The 15964-nt window shown below is 47.4% G+C and overlaps 1 protein-coding gene across 1 annotated transcript in view; it reads right to left on the minus strand.

The window, feature by feature from the left end:
- Positions 1–1119: 1119 nt before the first annotated feature.
- Positions 1120–15964, minus strand: part of LOC141076416 (uncharacterized) — a 52455-nt gene continuing 37610 nt past the window's right edge. The window contains exon 7 of the mRNA XM_073563868.1: positions 1120–3727. Within this exon, the coding sequence (XP_073419969.1) occupies positions 1866–3727 (1862 nt within the window). The 3' untranslated portion in view covers positions 1120–1865. The remainder of the gene's footprint in view (positions 3728–15964) is intronic.

A 15964-nucleotide genomic window follows, 5' to 3' on the forward strand; every position in this document is an offset into this window, starting at 1 on the left:
CCGAGGATCACAACCTGGCTTCATCTTCCAGGGTCGACTACTCCACCTGTGGCATGCACACAGAGAGGAGGTAACAACAAGCGTAGGAAGATGACAGTCCATTGAGTCCATACAAGGTACAAGTCCAGTTGATCCAAAGATCACAATCTGGCTTCTCCGAACGTCTCCATGGTTCAGTGATGGTCAATGGAGCAGATCTGTATTTTTCCAACCGCGGCTGAAAACCCCTAGGTTGTTTCCTATAGAATGATAGATCAGTGTCCCTTGTGATGATGTTGTGGCTGCTGTCCTGTCTCTTGTCCTTTGGATCTATAGATGTCTTGGCAGAATCTCTCTGGCTGTTTCTCTCAGTCTCTTTATACAGAGGTATGTAACCTATTTTTAGACTTAACAAGTGTCCCTCATTCAGTATTTACATAAAGGGTAAGAATGGAGGTGAGATTATTATAGCATTACTTGATTATTTAAGCTATTTGCATAGTTTTTCTCTCTCTGCTTTATAAGTCAACAAACTGGCTCCATAACACAATGCATAATTAGCATATCAGCAAACATCACTAGTGATCAAGGATAAGCGCACAATAAAAGTCAATATTACCGGCTTACACAAACAAAAGTCTGTTTTCTTGACCAACCAGAAATCAACACTTAAATTTAAAGCCAACATACAGATAACATTCTATTATTCTTCATTTGCTAAAAAATAGTCGTCTGGTTAATTAACATAGAATGCTGTATGTCTTCACAATGCCAAAAGTAAAAAAGTTTTTAAAAATATTAAAAAAATATAAAAGTTCAAATCACCCCCCTTTCAAAATAAAACAATGAAAAAATCAAACATACACATATTTGTTATAGCGGCATTCAGAATCGCCCGATCTATCAATATAAAAAAGAATTAACCCGATCGCTAAATGGCGTAAAGAGAAAAAAAGTCAACGCACCAGAATTACTTTTCTTGGTCACCACAACATTAAAATTCAGTAAAGGACGACCAAAAGATCGTATCTGCACCAAAATGGTATCCATTAAAAAATTCAGCTTGACACGAAAAATAAGCCTTCACCCAACCTAGATCATGAAAAATGGAGAAGCGATGGATATCGGAAAATGGTGCAATTCTTTTATACTTTACCTAATAAAGAGGAGTTATTTTTACTGATACAGCGGGTATGGAAATTATTCAGACCCCTTTAAATTTTTCACTCTTTGTTTCATTGCAGCCATTTGGTAAATTCAAATTCATACTATCTATTCCTGACACTGGAGTGGCTTATAAACTTCCAAAGTATATAGTTTGAGGTCTGGGGTTGCCCAATATGGGGCTAGTTTTCTGACTGTTTCGGATAATATGATACATGATTATAGTTTTTTTTTTCGTTTAGTCTCGCTTGAATATAGGTCAATATTAAATAGTCTCCTGATGAGTCGCCTTTGGTGAGGACGATGAAACCCGTAGAAATGAGAGGCTTGGAGAGTGAGTGTGTACACGTCACCTCACCCTATATACTGAGATGTGGGGTACATGTTTTTTCTATTAGTCACCTTCTGACTAACCTTCAGGGGGTGAATTATGGGTATAGCTTTATATTTGGAATTAATAAGGTTTAGTTTTATCCTTTTGGCAGCAAACATGAGGAATGACAAGAGACAACCCATTTAAGAAGATTCAATTTTGGTTAAAACTATTCCAACATTATGAATATAAAAAAAGGCTTCTCCCCTATGTGACGTCTCTGATGTTTATTAACAGTTGATTTCCAAGTAAAATATTTCCCACATTAAGAAAATGAAAATGGCTTCTCCTCTGTGTGACTGCTCTGATGGCGATCAAGAAGCGCTTTCCGGTTAAAAAATTCCCCACATTAACAGGAAAAAGGCTTCTCTGCTGTGTGGGTTCTCTGGTGCTGAACATAATTTGATTTCCTGCTAAAACATTTCCCACATTCTGAACATGAAAAAGGCTTCTCCCCTGTGTGAGTTCTATGGTGTTCATCAAGATTACCTTTCTGGTTAAAACATTTCCCACATTCTAAACATGAAAAAGGCTTCTCTCCTGTGTGAGTTCTCTGGTGCTTAACACAATCTGATTTACTGTTAAAACATTTCCCACATTCTAAACATGAAAAAGGCTTCTCTCCTGTGTGAGTTCTATGGTGTTCATCAAGACTCCCTTTCTGGTTAAAACATTTCCCACATTCTAAACATGAAAAAGGCTTCTCCCCTGTGTGGATTCTCTGGTGCTTAACACAATCTGATTTACTGTTAAAACATTTCCCACATTCTAAACATGAAAAAGGCTTCTCCCCTGTGTGAGTTCTCTGGTGCTTAACACAATCTGATTTCCTGCTAAAACATTTCCCACATTCTGAACATGAAAAAGGCTTCTCCCCTGTGTGAGTCCTATGGTGTTTATCCAGACTCCCTTTCTGGTTAAAACATTTCCCACATTCTAAACATGAAAAAGGCTTCTCTCCTGTGTGGATTCTCTGGTGTGTAACACAATCTGATTTATTGTTAAAACATTTCCCACATTCTAAACATGAAAAAGGCTTCTCTCCTGTGTGGATTTTCTGGTGCTTAACACAAGCTGATTTACTGATAAAACATTTCCCACATTCTGAACATGAAACAGGCTTCTCCCCTGTGTGAGTTCTATGGTGTTTATCCAGATTCCCTTTCTGGTTAAAACATTTCCCACATTCTGAACAGGAAAAAGGCTTCTCCCCTGTGTGAGTTCTCTGGTGCTTAACACAAACTGATTTATTGATAAAACATTTCCCACATTCTGAACATGAAAAAGGCTTCTCTCCTGTGTGAGTTCTCTGGTGCGTAACACAATCTGATTTAGTGTTAAAACATTTCCCACATTCTGAACAGGAAAAAGGCTTCTCTCCTGTGTGAGTTCTTTGGTGGGTTACAAAATATGATTTATGTGCAAAACATTTCCCACATTCTGAACAGGAAAAAGGCTTCTCCCCTGTGTGAGTTCTCTGGTGCTTAACACAAACTGATTTATTGATAAAACATTTCCCACATTCTGAACATGAAAAAGGCTTCTCTCCTGTGTGAGTTCTTTGGTGGGTTACAAAATATGATTTATGTGCAAAACATTTCCCACATTCTGAACAGGAAAAAGACTTCTCCCCTGTGTGAGTTCTTTGGTGGGTAACAAAATGTGATTTATGTGCAAAACATTTCCCACATTCTAAACATGAAAAAGGCTTCTTCTCTCCTGTGTGGATTCTCTGGTGCTTAACACAAGCTGATTTATTGATAAAACATTTCCCACATTCTGAACATGAAACAGGCTTCTCCCCTGTGTGAATTCTATGGTGTTCATTAAGACTCCCTTTACGATTAAAACATTTCCCACATTCTGAACATGAAAAAGGCTTCTCCCCTGTGTGAATTCTCTGGTGGTTAACAAAATGTGATTTCCATGTAAAATATTTACCACATTCTGAACATGAAAATGACTTCTTTGCTTTAGGAGCAGTTTGTTTTTTAATGTCTCTTTTGTGACTTTGGTTTCCCTTAGTAGTCAGTAATGAATCAGAAGATGGGACCTGTTTCATAGGATCAGATGACAGATCTTTGCTGTGAATGGATGATGATGTGTCTGGAGTAACGGCATTCACTTCAGTTGTATCTTGTAGGATCTCAAGATCATCAGATTTAAAAATTGAAGTTGTCAGCTGTCCCTCTGATCTTCTGGTACAGTCATCTAACATAAAAAGCAATTTTTTTAAATAAAATATCCTTGAGTTTTATATTTTTCAACACTTCTACTTAAAAAATGGCAAGCAATGTAAAAAAATTTATTTACCAAGACAATGACAGTTCACAGTCTAATTGAAAACCTTGTTGGATGAGCCAGTAGTGTGCGGTGTTCAATTGTTTGTTCATTCTGCCTCCCAAATCTTCTATAATAATAAATGCGCTAAGCAGCTTCCGGGTTGTAACAACTTCCGTCCAGTTGTAACTGGTGACGTCACAGCACACCTCTTGCCATGTTAACCCTCAACACACCACTCCTCCTCAACACACACTCCTCTCACCTTTCACCATCTCCACTCACGTCCACTCACTTTTTCACTCCACATACGACCCTTTCTCTCACTCCGTCTCTCATACTCACGCCGTCATCGTCGCTGCTCCACGATCTCCGACATCATCTTCCGCCGGCACCATCCAGGATCCAGACGTTGTCCACGCCGGCGACATGTTCTTACGGCGACGCCATCTTGAGTATCGCGAAATCCCGCATTACTCAAGATGGCGTCGCCGCAAGAACATGTCGCTGGCGTGGACGACATCTGGATCCAGGATGGCGCCGGCGGAAGATGTTGGGGATCGTGGAGCAACGGCGATGACGGCGTGAGTATGAGAGACAGAGTGAGAGAAAGGGTCGTATGTGGAGTGAAAGAGGGGGGGACGTGAAGATGTGGAGATGGTGAAAGGTGAGAGGAGTGTGTGTTGAGGAGGTGTGTGTGTTGAGGGTTAACATGGCAAGAGGTGTGTCACTATCCTCCCGATGCGATAGCATCGGGCCTTAATCTAGTATATATATAATTGCCTTAAATTGTCTGTCGTCAACTTCCATCTGGATGTCCCCGAATCCCACAATCCACTGCGCCGCACCGGACGTATGACGACCGCTATTTTGGTACACCCAAGTGATGCCGCTCAGATCCAGGACGCAGCTGCGATCCCGAACACCCCTGGGATCCCAGCTGCCGCTTTGATCCAGGCTGCCACTGCGATCCCGACCGCCGCTGGGATCCCGACCGCTACTGGCATCCCGACCACCGCTCGGATCCAGGTCGCCGCTGCGATCATGAGGCTGTGAAAGGGGTGTAACAAGGGGGTATAAAGAGAGGGGTGTAATAAAGGGGGTATAATGAGAGGGTGTAATGAGGGGGGAGTAATGAGAGGGATGCCGCCGCCAGACCCCCGCCTGGACCCACTGCCTGACTACATGCGCCGGATCCCACCGCTGCTTGCCCGCCCACCTCCATGCAGTCACAGTCACCAGGAAAGACTGCGACTTGAGGCCTGTGCTGGAGATTGGGTGCAGCCACCTTCTGGTGGCGCCGCACACCATCTCCAGCACAGATCGCAAAACACAGACTTTCCTGCCAGTTGTGACTGCATGGAAGTGGGTGGGCCGCCACCCCCAGCACCACAAAGCTGCCCCCATCGTGATGTTACTGCCCTCCCGATGCGATAGCATCGGGCACACATCTAGTATCAAATAAAAAGAAACCAATCAATGTTATGTAGGTGAAAATAACACCAAATCTCATCTCACAAAAAACAAGTCCCCTCTCAGGTCCATCATCTGTCAATGGAAAAACAGAGGTTCCCGCACTATTAGTGGCTCAAAGGCTGTTGAAAAGCAACAAGATTTCTATAAACCAATCCAGCAAAATCCGCTCTCACTTCGGAGTCTTGCAGTGTGCGCAAACAACATTTAGGCTGTGTGCACACGTTGCAGATTTTGCCGCGGATTTTTCCGCACAATATCCACAGCGTCTTTGATGCCTTTTTGCTGCGGTTTTTCAGGCGGATTTGTCTGCGTTTTTGTAAGCTAAATAAAGATATCTTATTTAACAAAAAAAAAGATTTGTGATGTCATTTCTGTCCAACCTCCTCATTTACATTTGTCCAACTCACACTCCATTACACACAGATACATAGATAATAGATAGAAGGATAGATAAATAGAGAAATAGATAGAAAGATAGATAGAAGGATAGATAGATAGATAGATAATAGATAGATGGTGACTTTTGTCCTCAACAGGATAAAATTTAGACTTAGCAGGTACGTTCAGGTGAAACCATTCATCTGTTTCTTCAGTATTTTCTGTGTTGGTTGGAGGGTTGGATTTATTTTCCTTAATAAAGAAATGTCTTTTAAGGTTTAATTTCCTTATGAAAATTTGTAAATCTAAAAATAAATTAAAATCCTTAGGTTTGTTGGAGAGACAGAAGGACAATCCTCTAGATAGGAGGGATTCCGCACTTTCAGAGAGTTTGTAGTCAGAAAGATTACAACTATTAGAAGTTAATTCATTAGCAATGGAGGGGTTAAGGTGGTATTTTTCCTCTTTTTCTCCCTCCCCTAGTTCCTCTGTAGTGCTTTTTCTTTTTACGGTTTTGGGTACAAAAAATTGGTTCAGTTGGGAGTTTTTTTATTGCCCGGGGTAAAAAAGGAACCGTCCCGGATTTAGAGGCATCTGAATGATCCACTACAATAGTGTCATTGGTGGGGCTGGTGGAGTGGAGGTATCAGGGTCGTCAGGACCTAATGAGATAGTGGTTAGTGAAGGTACCAACATGCTTGGAGTGGTATCATGAATGGAGAACTCAAGAAGTGAAAGAGGGAGAGAACTGGACAGATCCGAATTAGAGTTGGCTCCTTTTGTCCCAGATTTATTATTACCTCTCAGTGTCTTCGGGGCAGCAGTGGTTTTATCTTTAAATTTGATTAATTTGTAATTTAATCTTTTCTAGATGATTCTTGGCTTCGGATAGTGTTTGAGAATGACTTGGTACAATATTTGTGGTATGTCCTGATGAAGGGGTCACCTGAACCCCCGAAACACATAGAATAAACCAATTTCTAGAATTCTTCTTGCGGCAGCGCGGGGATGATCCTTCCTTCCAATCTAAGTGTATAAGCACTGACAGTGTAGCAGGCATAGCCCGATGGGACTTGTAGTACACACAGCCCCGCAGACCGCCTAATGACCCCCGCACAGGCCCGGCATGTGCCTAATGACCCCCGCACAGCCCGGCAGACCGCCCGATGACCCCCGCACAGCCCCGCAGACCGCCCAATGACCCCCGCACAGCCCCGGCATGTGCCTAATGACCCCCGCACAGCCCGGCAGACCGCCCGATGACCCCCGCACAGCAACGCAGACCGCCCAATGACCCCCACACAGCCCCGGCATGTGCGTAATGACCCTCGCACAGCCCGGCAGACCGCCCGATGACCCCCGCACAGCCCCGCAGACCGCCCAATGACCCCCGCACAGCCCCGGCATGTGCCTAATGACCCCCGCACAGCCCGGCAGACCGCCCGATGACCCCTGCACAGCCCCGCAGACCGCCCAATGACCCCCGCACAGCCCCGGCATGTGCCTAATGACCCCAGCACAGTCCGGCAGACCGCCCGATGACCCTCGCACAGCCCCGCAGACCGCCCAATGACCCCCGCACAGCCCCGGCATGTGCCTAATGTCCCCCGCACAGCCCGGCAGACCGCCCGATGACCCCCGCACAGCCCCGCAGACCGCCCAATGACCCCCGCACAGCCCCGGCATGTGCCTAATGACCCTCGCACAGCCCGGCAGACCGCCCAATGACCCCCGCACAGCCCCGGCATGTGCCTAATGACCCCTGCACAGCCCGGCAGACCGCCCGATGACCCCCGCACAGCCCCGGCATGTGCCTAATGACCCCCGCACAGCCCGGCAGACCGCCCGATGACCCCCGCACAGCCCCGGCATGTGCCTAATGACCCCCGCACAGCCCGGCAGACCGCCCGATGACCCCCGCACAGCCCGATGACCCCCCACACACACACACACAGGCCCATACACGCACACAGTCACCGCCCACACTCCGCCCCCACTCGGCATGTGCCTAATGACCCCCCGCACAGCCCAGCAGACCGCCCGATGACCCCCGCACAGCCACGGCATATGCCTAATGACCCCCGCACAGCCACGGCATATGCCTAATGACCCCCGCACAGCCTGGCAGACCGCCTGATGACCCCCGCACAGCCCGGCAGACCGCCCGATGACCCCCGCACAGCCACGGCATATGCCTAATGACCCCCGCACAGCCACGGCATATGCCTAATGACCTAATGACCCCCGCACAGCCCGTCAGACCGCCTGATGACCCCCGCACAGCCCAGCAGACCGCCCGTTGACCCCCGCACAGCCACGGCATATGCCTAATGACCCCCGCACAGCCACGGCATATGCCTAATGACCCCCGCACAGCCCGGCAGACCGCCTGATGACCCCCGCACAGCCCGGCAGACCGCCCGATGACCCCCGTACAGCCCGATGACCCCCCCACACACACACACAGGCCCATACATGCACACAGTCACCACCCACACTCCGCCCCCACTCTTCCCCCCCTCCCCATCTGCAGCGTTCCATCCACAGCAAAAACGCAGATCTTTTTTAGATCTGCGGTTTTGCTCCGGATATGCCCGACTTAATGCAAGTCAATGGGTGCAGAAACGCTGCAGATCCGCACAAAGAATTGACATGCTACGGAAATGAACCTGCAGCGTTTCCACGCAGATTTTTCTGCAGCATGTGCACAGCGCTTTTCAATTTACATTCACTTTCATGGTACCGTACAACGCAGCTTATTCTGCTGCGGACCCGCAGGGCCAAAACCGCTGCACAGTCCGCAACGTGTGCACACACCCTTAGCATCCCTGTATTTAGTAGTATTATAGTGAGAAGAATCCACTTAACTTTTGGTGTGTGTCTCCTGGAGCACAATCTGGGCACTATGTGCTGGGTAATAACATGGCAAATGTGTAATTTTCACTCTCCAACATCCACTGTGTGTTAATTTCCGGAAAGTGGCTGTGGAGTCAAAATATTCACTCCTCCTAAGGATTATAACCCTCAGTGAATTAATTAATAAATGGAATCACTTTATGGGGATTTCTACTATTCTGGTTTTCTGTCATTTAGTTATATTAGGGCTTCTGCATATGGTGTGTCCAATCTCATCTGGGATCTGTTCCTGCTGTCCAGCTGGAGTAATCTGCTCCCTACTTCAGCCAATTGGAAAGTACCACACCCTACTAAAGCGCAAAGCACATGGCCGGAATCTGCCAGATACAGCGCTGTTCTCCTCTGGTTCAGTCCTCTGTGCTCAGCTTGTGGCTTGTGTATTTGTTTCCTGCTGTGACCGTGGCCCGTTTACTGACTACTCTTGTGTCTTCTGATTCTGTATTCTGTCCTTCTGGTTCTGACCCAGCTACCTGACTATTCTTCTTGCCATCTAACACCACAGAATAGCAGGTAACACCATGGTCCAAGCCTAGGGGTCCCAGTGTAAGTCCAGATCCATGTAATGGTGTTAAAGGGCGATGAGCAAGGCAATCCTTGGGATATGGAGAGTAGAGAAGATAGAGCCAAGCATGTTCATGGTGGACATCTTTTGAGCTGCCAGGTGACCATGAACAGTGCTCCCAATACATTGTGTCTGCAAACTATTCCAGCTAGATCTGCATTCATATAGCTAAATGGCGCTCCTTCCCTTCTGAACACTGCCACGTGCCCAGACAGTAGTGTACAACCGTATATAGAGTATAGTGCGAAGCTGGAAAATAATTTGTAAGATCCATTTGTTTCCTATTATCCTTTGTGAATAATTTATCACCACATAAAGTGACACACGTCAGATATTAATAATGGGGCCTGATTAGGAACACAAAACTGGCTGCAGGAAGAGGTTAAATCAGAGGATTTTGGACACTACTGTAATCAAACACTGTGACTATAGACAATAACATCTACTGAAATGATCAAACTCCACAGTCTCCATCAGTAATAAATGAGTAACTAGTGGTGAAACCTCTCTGGGGTAATTAGAGTATGGGGCTCGGAGACGTCACAATCTAAACTATCGTAAGCTCCAATATTTTCTGTCAGATGAGTTTCATGGAGAAATATTACACATTTATAGAGAACTGTGTATAAGGCCGGTTTCACACGTCCTGATATTTCCGGTACCGGAGATGTCCATGTGTGTAATACTTGTGGCAGACATGTGACAACCATGTGCAGCATCAGTGCAGTATGTTCCCCGGCGGCGGGTGCTGAAGACACTCGGGGAGAATGATGAGAGTTATATAAAAGTCAGAATGATGACAGCAGGTGGCGGCTTTTGGGACTATTACTCCCATCAACCTACACCTGCTGCTAAGAACAGTGACAGCAGGAGCGGATGATGGGAGTATTCCTCACCCGCCGCCTGCGCTATAACTAAATAAATGAATGAAACAAATGGCGTGGGTTCCCCTGTATTTTCTATAACCAAAGAAAAAAATGAATGATGCTTTGAGAAAGAACAAGATACAGTTCGAAACGCGTTGCTTGTTACACACAACCATGTGATTCTCTTTTACTGGATCTTTTGGACTTGCTTTTATTCACAATAAATTGGAATTTTGGAAGCTGGATTTTTTTCCCTCTGTTTTTGCTTATTTTCTATAACAAGTCTGGCAAAACTCACATCTGGGGGCTGCAACCCTCAGCTGTCAGCTTCAGCAAGGCTGACTATCAAGAATAGAGGGGTCCCCACTGTTTTTTAATCATTTAAATAATTTAAAAAAACCACGTGGGGACCCCCCATTTTTGACAACCAGTCTTGCTAAAGCTGACAACCGGGGGCTGGTATTCTCATGCTAGTAAGGGGTCATGGATATTGAACCCCCCAGCCTAAAAATAGCAGCTGCCCAGAAAAGGCACATCTACTAGATGCTCCAATTCTGGCACTTTGCCCGGCTCTTCCCACTTGCCCTGTAGTGACAGCAAGTGGGGTTCATATTTGTGGGGTTGATGTCACCCTTGTATTGTCAGGTGACATAAAAAAAAACTTTATTCTGGCTGTGTCTTTATTTACCATATAACTATAGAATTAGTAATGTATGGGTGTCTTAAAGACAGCGCTCCATTACGTGGGCTTAGTAATGGAGAGGCGTCTATAAGACCCCTATCCATTCCTAATCCTATAGTTATATGGTAAATAAAGACACAGCCAGAATAAAGTCTTTTATTAGAAATAAAACAAAACACAGGGCAAGTGGGAAGAGCCGGGCAGAGCGTTGGAATTGGCGCACCTAATAGATGTGCCATTTTTGGGCAGCTGCGGGCTGGTTATTGTTTAACCCCTTCCCAACCAATGACGCCACATAGGCATCATGAAAGTCAGTGCCAATCCGACCAGTGACACCTATGTGGCATCATAAATAGATCTCCCTCCTGTGCCGTTACAGGGAGACCTAGACTCGGGGATACGATCACTCCTGGTGACCTTTTAGTCACCCCCCCCTCACATCTGATTGGAGCTAGCGTCCATGTGACACTAGCCGTCCAATCAGATATGGAGGGGCAGAGTAAAACGATGGCCTCAGCTTCATCCTGTTTGTGGAAGCGGAGTGAGGTGACTGACAGCTGCCCTGCCCCGTGATCACCGCCGCCGCCACTGACATACGTTACACACCTCTTCTTCCCCACCGCCTGATTTCATCCCCCCAACCTCCGCTCACTACACCCTGCACTCCTGATTAACCCTCGCCCCCCTGATCAACCCCTGCACCCCTGATCATCTCCCCTGCTGCTGCAGGCTCCTCAGCCCCTTCCTCCTGTGCCTGACAGCCCCCTCCTGGCCCCCCCGTGATCACCCCTCAGCCCCGATTAACCCCTGCCCCCCTGATCAACCCCTGCCCCCATGATCAACCCCTGCTGCTGCATATCCACCTCCATCTCCTCAGCCCCCTTCTGCACCCCCCACGCCTGACAGCCCCTTTCTGTCCCAGTGATAATCCCCCAGCCCCCCTGATCACCCCCCCCACTGCCCCTGCTGCATATCCACTTCCATCTCCTCAGCCCCTTTCTGCCCCCGGTGATCATCCCCCTGCTGCTGCTGCAGCTCCCTCCTGCCCCCTGCGCTCCTGACAGCTCCTTCCTGCCCCCCCCCCACGTGCCTGACAGCCTCCTCCTGACAGCCGCCTCCTGCAGTAAAGTTCTGCAGTAAAGTTTCAACAAACACTCGCACATACACACGTGCACTATTATAAACCTTTTTTTTACGCACACACACACAATGTCCCGCTCATCCCAGTCATCAAGGGTCTACTCAATTGAGGAGTCATTTGACATTATTGCCTCTGAAACTGATAGTGAGGGAGAGGACCCCACCTTTCTCTATTCCTCCCACTCTTCCTCCTCCAGCGACACAGACTTACCACCACCAAGATGTTGCAGGACGAGAAATAGTCTGGAGCCCAGGGACGAAGAGACGGAGGCCGGGGGAGAAGACCCACATCCAAGTGTGAGTTTCCCCCAACTTAGTGCTAGTCAGGCCCAACCTAGCACTAGTGCCCCCTCCTGGACCCCTGTCCCTGAGAATTTTGCTCCATGGATTCCTGATTTCGTTCCCCAATCAGGAATCCAGTTTGAGACTGCCAACTTCAGGGACATAGACTTTTTCAAAGTCTATTTCTCGGAGTCAATTGTCAGTCTCATGGTGGAGCAAACAATCTTGTATGCCCAGCAATTTTTGGCTGAAAACCCTAATTCATTATTCTCTACTTGGAGCCCCATTGACTCTGTAGAAATGATGAAATATTGGGGACTGGTCCTTCACATGGGGATTGTGAAGATACCAGAAATTCGTCAATACTGGAGTACTGATATTTTATATCAAACTCCAGTATTTGGCATGGTTATGAGTCGCAGACGTTTTGAGGCGATTCATGAGTTTCTCCATTTTAGGGACAACACTGAAATCCTTCCCCGCGATGACCCCAATTTTGGAAGACTGTTCAAAATTCGGCCGGTCATCGAACACTTCAGCAACAAGTTTTCTGAAGTGTACATTCCCCAAAGGGAAATTTGTGTGGATGAATCCCTCATCCACTTCAAAGCGAGGCTTCAGTTCCATCAGTACCTGCCCAGCAAAAGGGCGAGGTACGGGATAAAACTCTACAAGCTGTGTGAGAGTACCTCAGGGTACACACTCAGCTTTAGAGTTTACCAAGGGAAGGACACCAGGATCCAGCCCCCAGAATGTCCACCTGCTCTGGGGGTGAGTGGGAAAATAGTGTGGGATTTGGTCCACCCTCTGCTTGATAAAGGAGACCATCTGTACGTTGATAACTTTTATACTAGCATCGCACTCTTTCACTCCCTCTCTGTCAGAGCTACCGTCGCTTGCGGTACCGTGCGCAGAAACCAGAGGGGTCTCCCTTTGTCACTAATTGAGCAGCCTCTCCCAAAGGGTGAGAGCCGAGCCCAATGTAGCGGCAACATGGTTGTGGTCAAGTTCAAAGACAAAAGAGACGTCTTTCTCTTGACAACAATCCATGGTCCCGGCACCACGGCCACCACCGTTCGAGGTACCCCAGACCAGGTCCACAAACCGGACTGTGCCCTGGGGTACAACAAACACATGGGGGAGTTGATCTTTGTGATAAAGTCCTCCAGCCCTATCGTGCCATGCGGAAGGCGAAGGTGTGGTATAAAAAACTGGCTGTGCACATCGTACAAATGGCACTGTATAACGCATGCGTGCTATCACGATGTGCAGGCCAGACCAACAACACCTTCCTTCAGTTCCAGGAGGAGGTGATAAAGGCCATGATTTTTGGAGAGGAGGACGGAGCGTGTCCCAGCACCCCTGGAACTCAAGTTTCCCATATGGTACCAGGACAACATGCTCCCACTAAGGGGAGAGCAAAAATAAAGGTGCCGGGTGTGCAATAAAAGGGGGATGAGAAGGGAAACTCGTTTCCAATGTGAAACGTGTCCCGACGAACCTGGACTGTGTACGAATGAATGCTTCAGAATTCATCACACGTCCAGGGACTAAACACATCCTGACACTCCACTACAGAACTCACCCACACCAGGCTGACATACACAACACAACACACCCCAACCTGACATACACTACACCACACACCGACCTGACATACACTACACCACACACACCAGGCTGACATACACTACACCACACACCGACCTGACATACACTACACCACACACCCCACAACCTGACGTACACTACACCACACACAGACCTGACATACACTACACCACACACACCACAACCTGACATACACAACACCACACACCCCAACCTGACGTACAATACACCACACACCAACCTGACGTACACTACACCACACACAGACCTGATGTACACTACACAACACACCGACCTGATGTACACTACAACACACACCGACCTGACATACACAACACCACACACACCAACCTGACATACACTACACGACACACAGACCTGACATACACTACACCACACACACCGACCTGACATACACTACACCACACAGACCAACCTGACGTACAATACACCACACACCAACCTGACATACACTACACCACACACCAACCTGACGTACACTACACCACACACCGACCTAATGTACACTACACCACACACCGACCTGACATACACAACACCACACACAGACCTGACATACACAACACCATTCACTCCAACCTGACGTACACTACACCACACACCACAACCTGACATACACTACACCACACACAGACCTGACATACACAACACCATACACTCCAACCTGACATACACTACACCACACACCAACCTGACATACACTACACCACACACCAACCTGACGTACACTACACCACACACCGACCTGACATACACAACACCACACACACCAACCTGACATACACTACACCACACACAGACCTGACATACACTACACCACACAAAGACCTGACATACACTACACCACACACACCAACCTGACATAGACTACACCACACACACCAACCTGACATACACCACACACCAACCTGACATACACAACACCACACACACCAACCTGACACACTACACCACACACACCGACCTGACATACACTACACCACACACAGACCTGACATACACTACACCACACACACCGACCTGACATACACTACATCACACACACCAACCTGACATACACTACACCACACACAGACCTGACAGACACAACACCACACACACCAACCTGACATACACTACACCACACACACTGACCTGACATACACTACATCACACACACCAACCTTACATACACTACACCACACACCAACCTGACGTACACTACACCACACACACCAACCTGACATACACTACACCACACACCAACCTGACGTACACTACACCACACACCGACCTGTCATACACAACACCACACACACCAACCTGACATACACTGCACCACACACACCAACCTGACATACAATACACCACACACCGACCTGACATACACTACACCACACACCCCAACCTGACATACACTACACCACACACAGACCTGACATACACTACACCACACAAAGACCTGACATACACTACACCACACACACCAACCTGACGTACACAACACCACACACACCGACCTGACATACACTACACCACACACAGACCTGACATACACTACACCACACACACCAACCTGACATACACTACACCACACACACCAACCTGACATACACTACACCACACACAGACCTGACATACACTACCCCACACACACCACCCTGACATACACTACACCGCACACACCAACCTGACATACAATACACCACACACCGACCTGACATACACTACACCACACACAGACCTGACATACACAACACCATACACTCCAACCTGACGTACACTACACCACACACCACAACCTGACATACACTACACCACACACAGACCTAACATACACAACACCATACACTCCAACCTGACATACACTACAACACACACCAACCTGACATACACTACACCACACACACCGACCTGACATACACTACACCACACACAGACCTGACATACACTACACCACACAAAGACCTGACATACACTACACCACACACACCAACCTGACAAACAATACACCACACATCGACCTGACATACACTACACCACACACCCCAACCTGACATACACTACACCACACACAGACCTGACATACACTACACCACACACCCCAACCTGACATACACTACACCACACAAAGACCTGACATACACTACACCACACAAAGACCTGACATACACTACACCACACACACCAACCTGACATACACTACACCACACACACCAACCTGACATACACTACACCACACACAGACCTGACAT

The sequence above is a fragment of the Dendrobates tinctorius genome, unplaced genomic scaffold (genome assembly GCF_039654945.1).
Source record: "Dendrobates tinctorius isolate UK_male_01 unplaced genomic scaffold, ASM3965494v1 ptg000404l, whole genome shotgun sequence".
In the NCBI taxonomy this organism is placed as follows: Eukaryota; Metazoa; Chordata; class Amphibia; order Anura; family Dendrobatidae; genus Dendrobates; species Dendrobates tinctorius.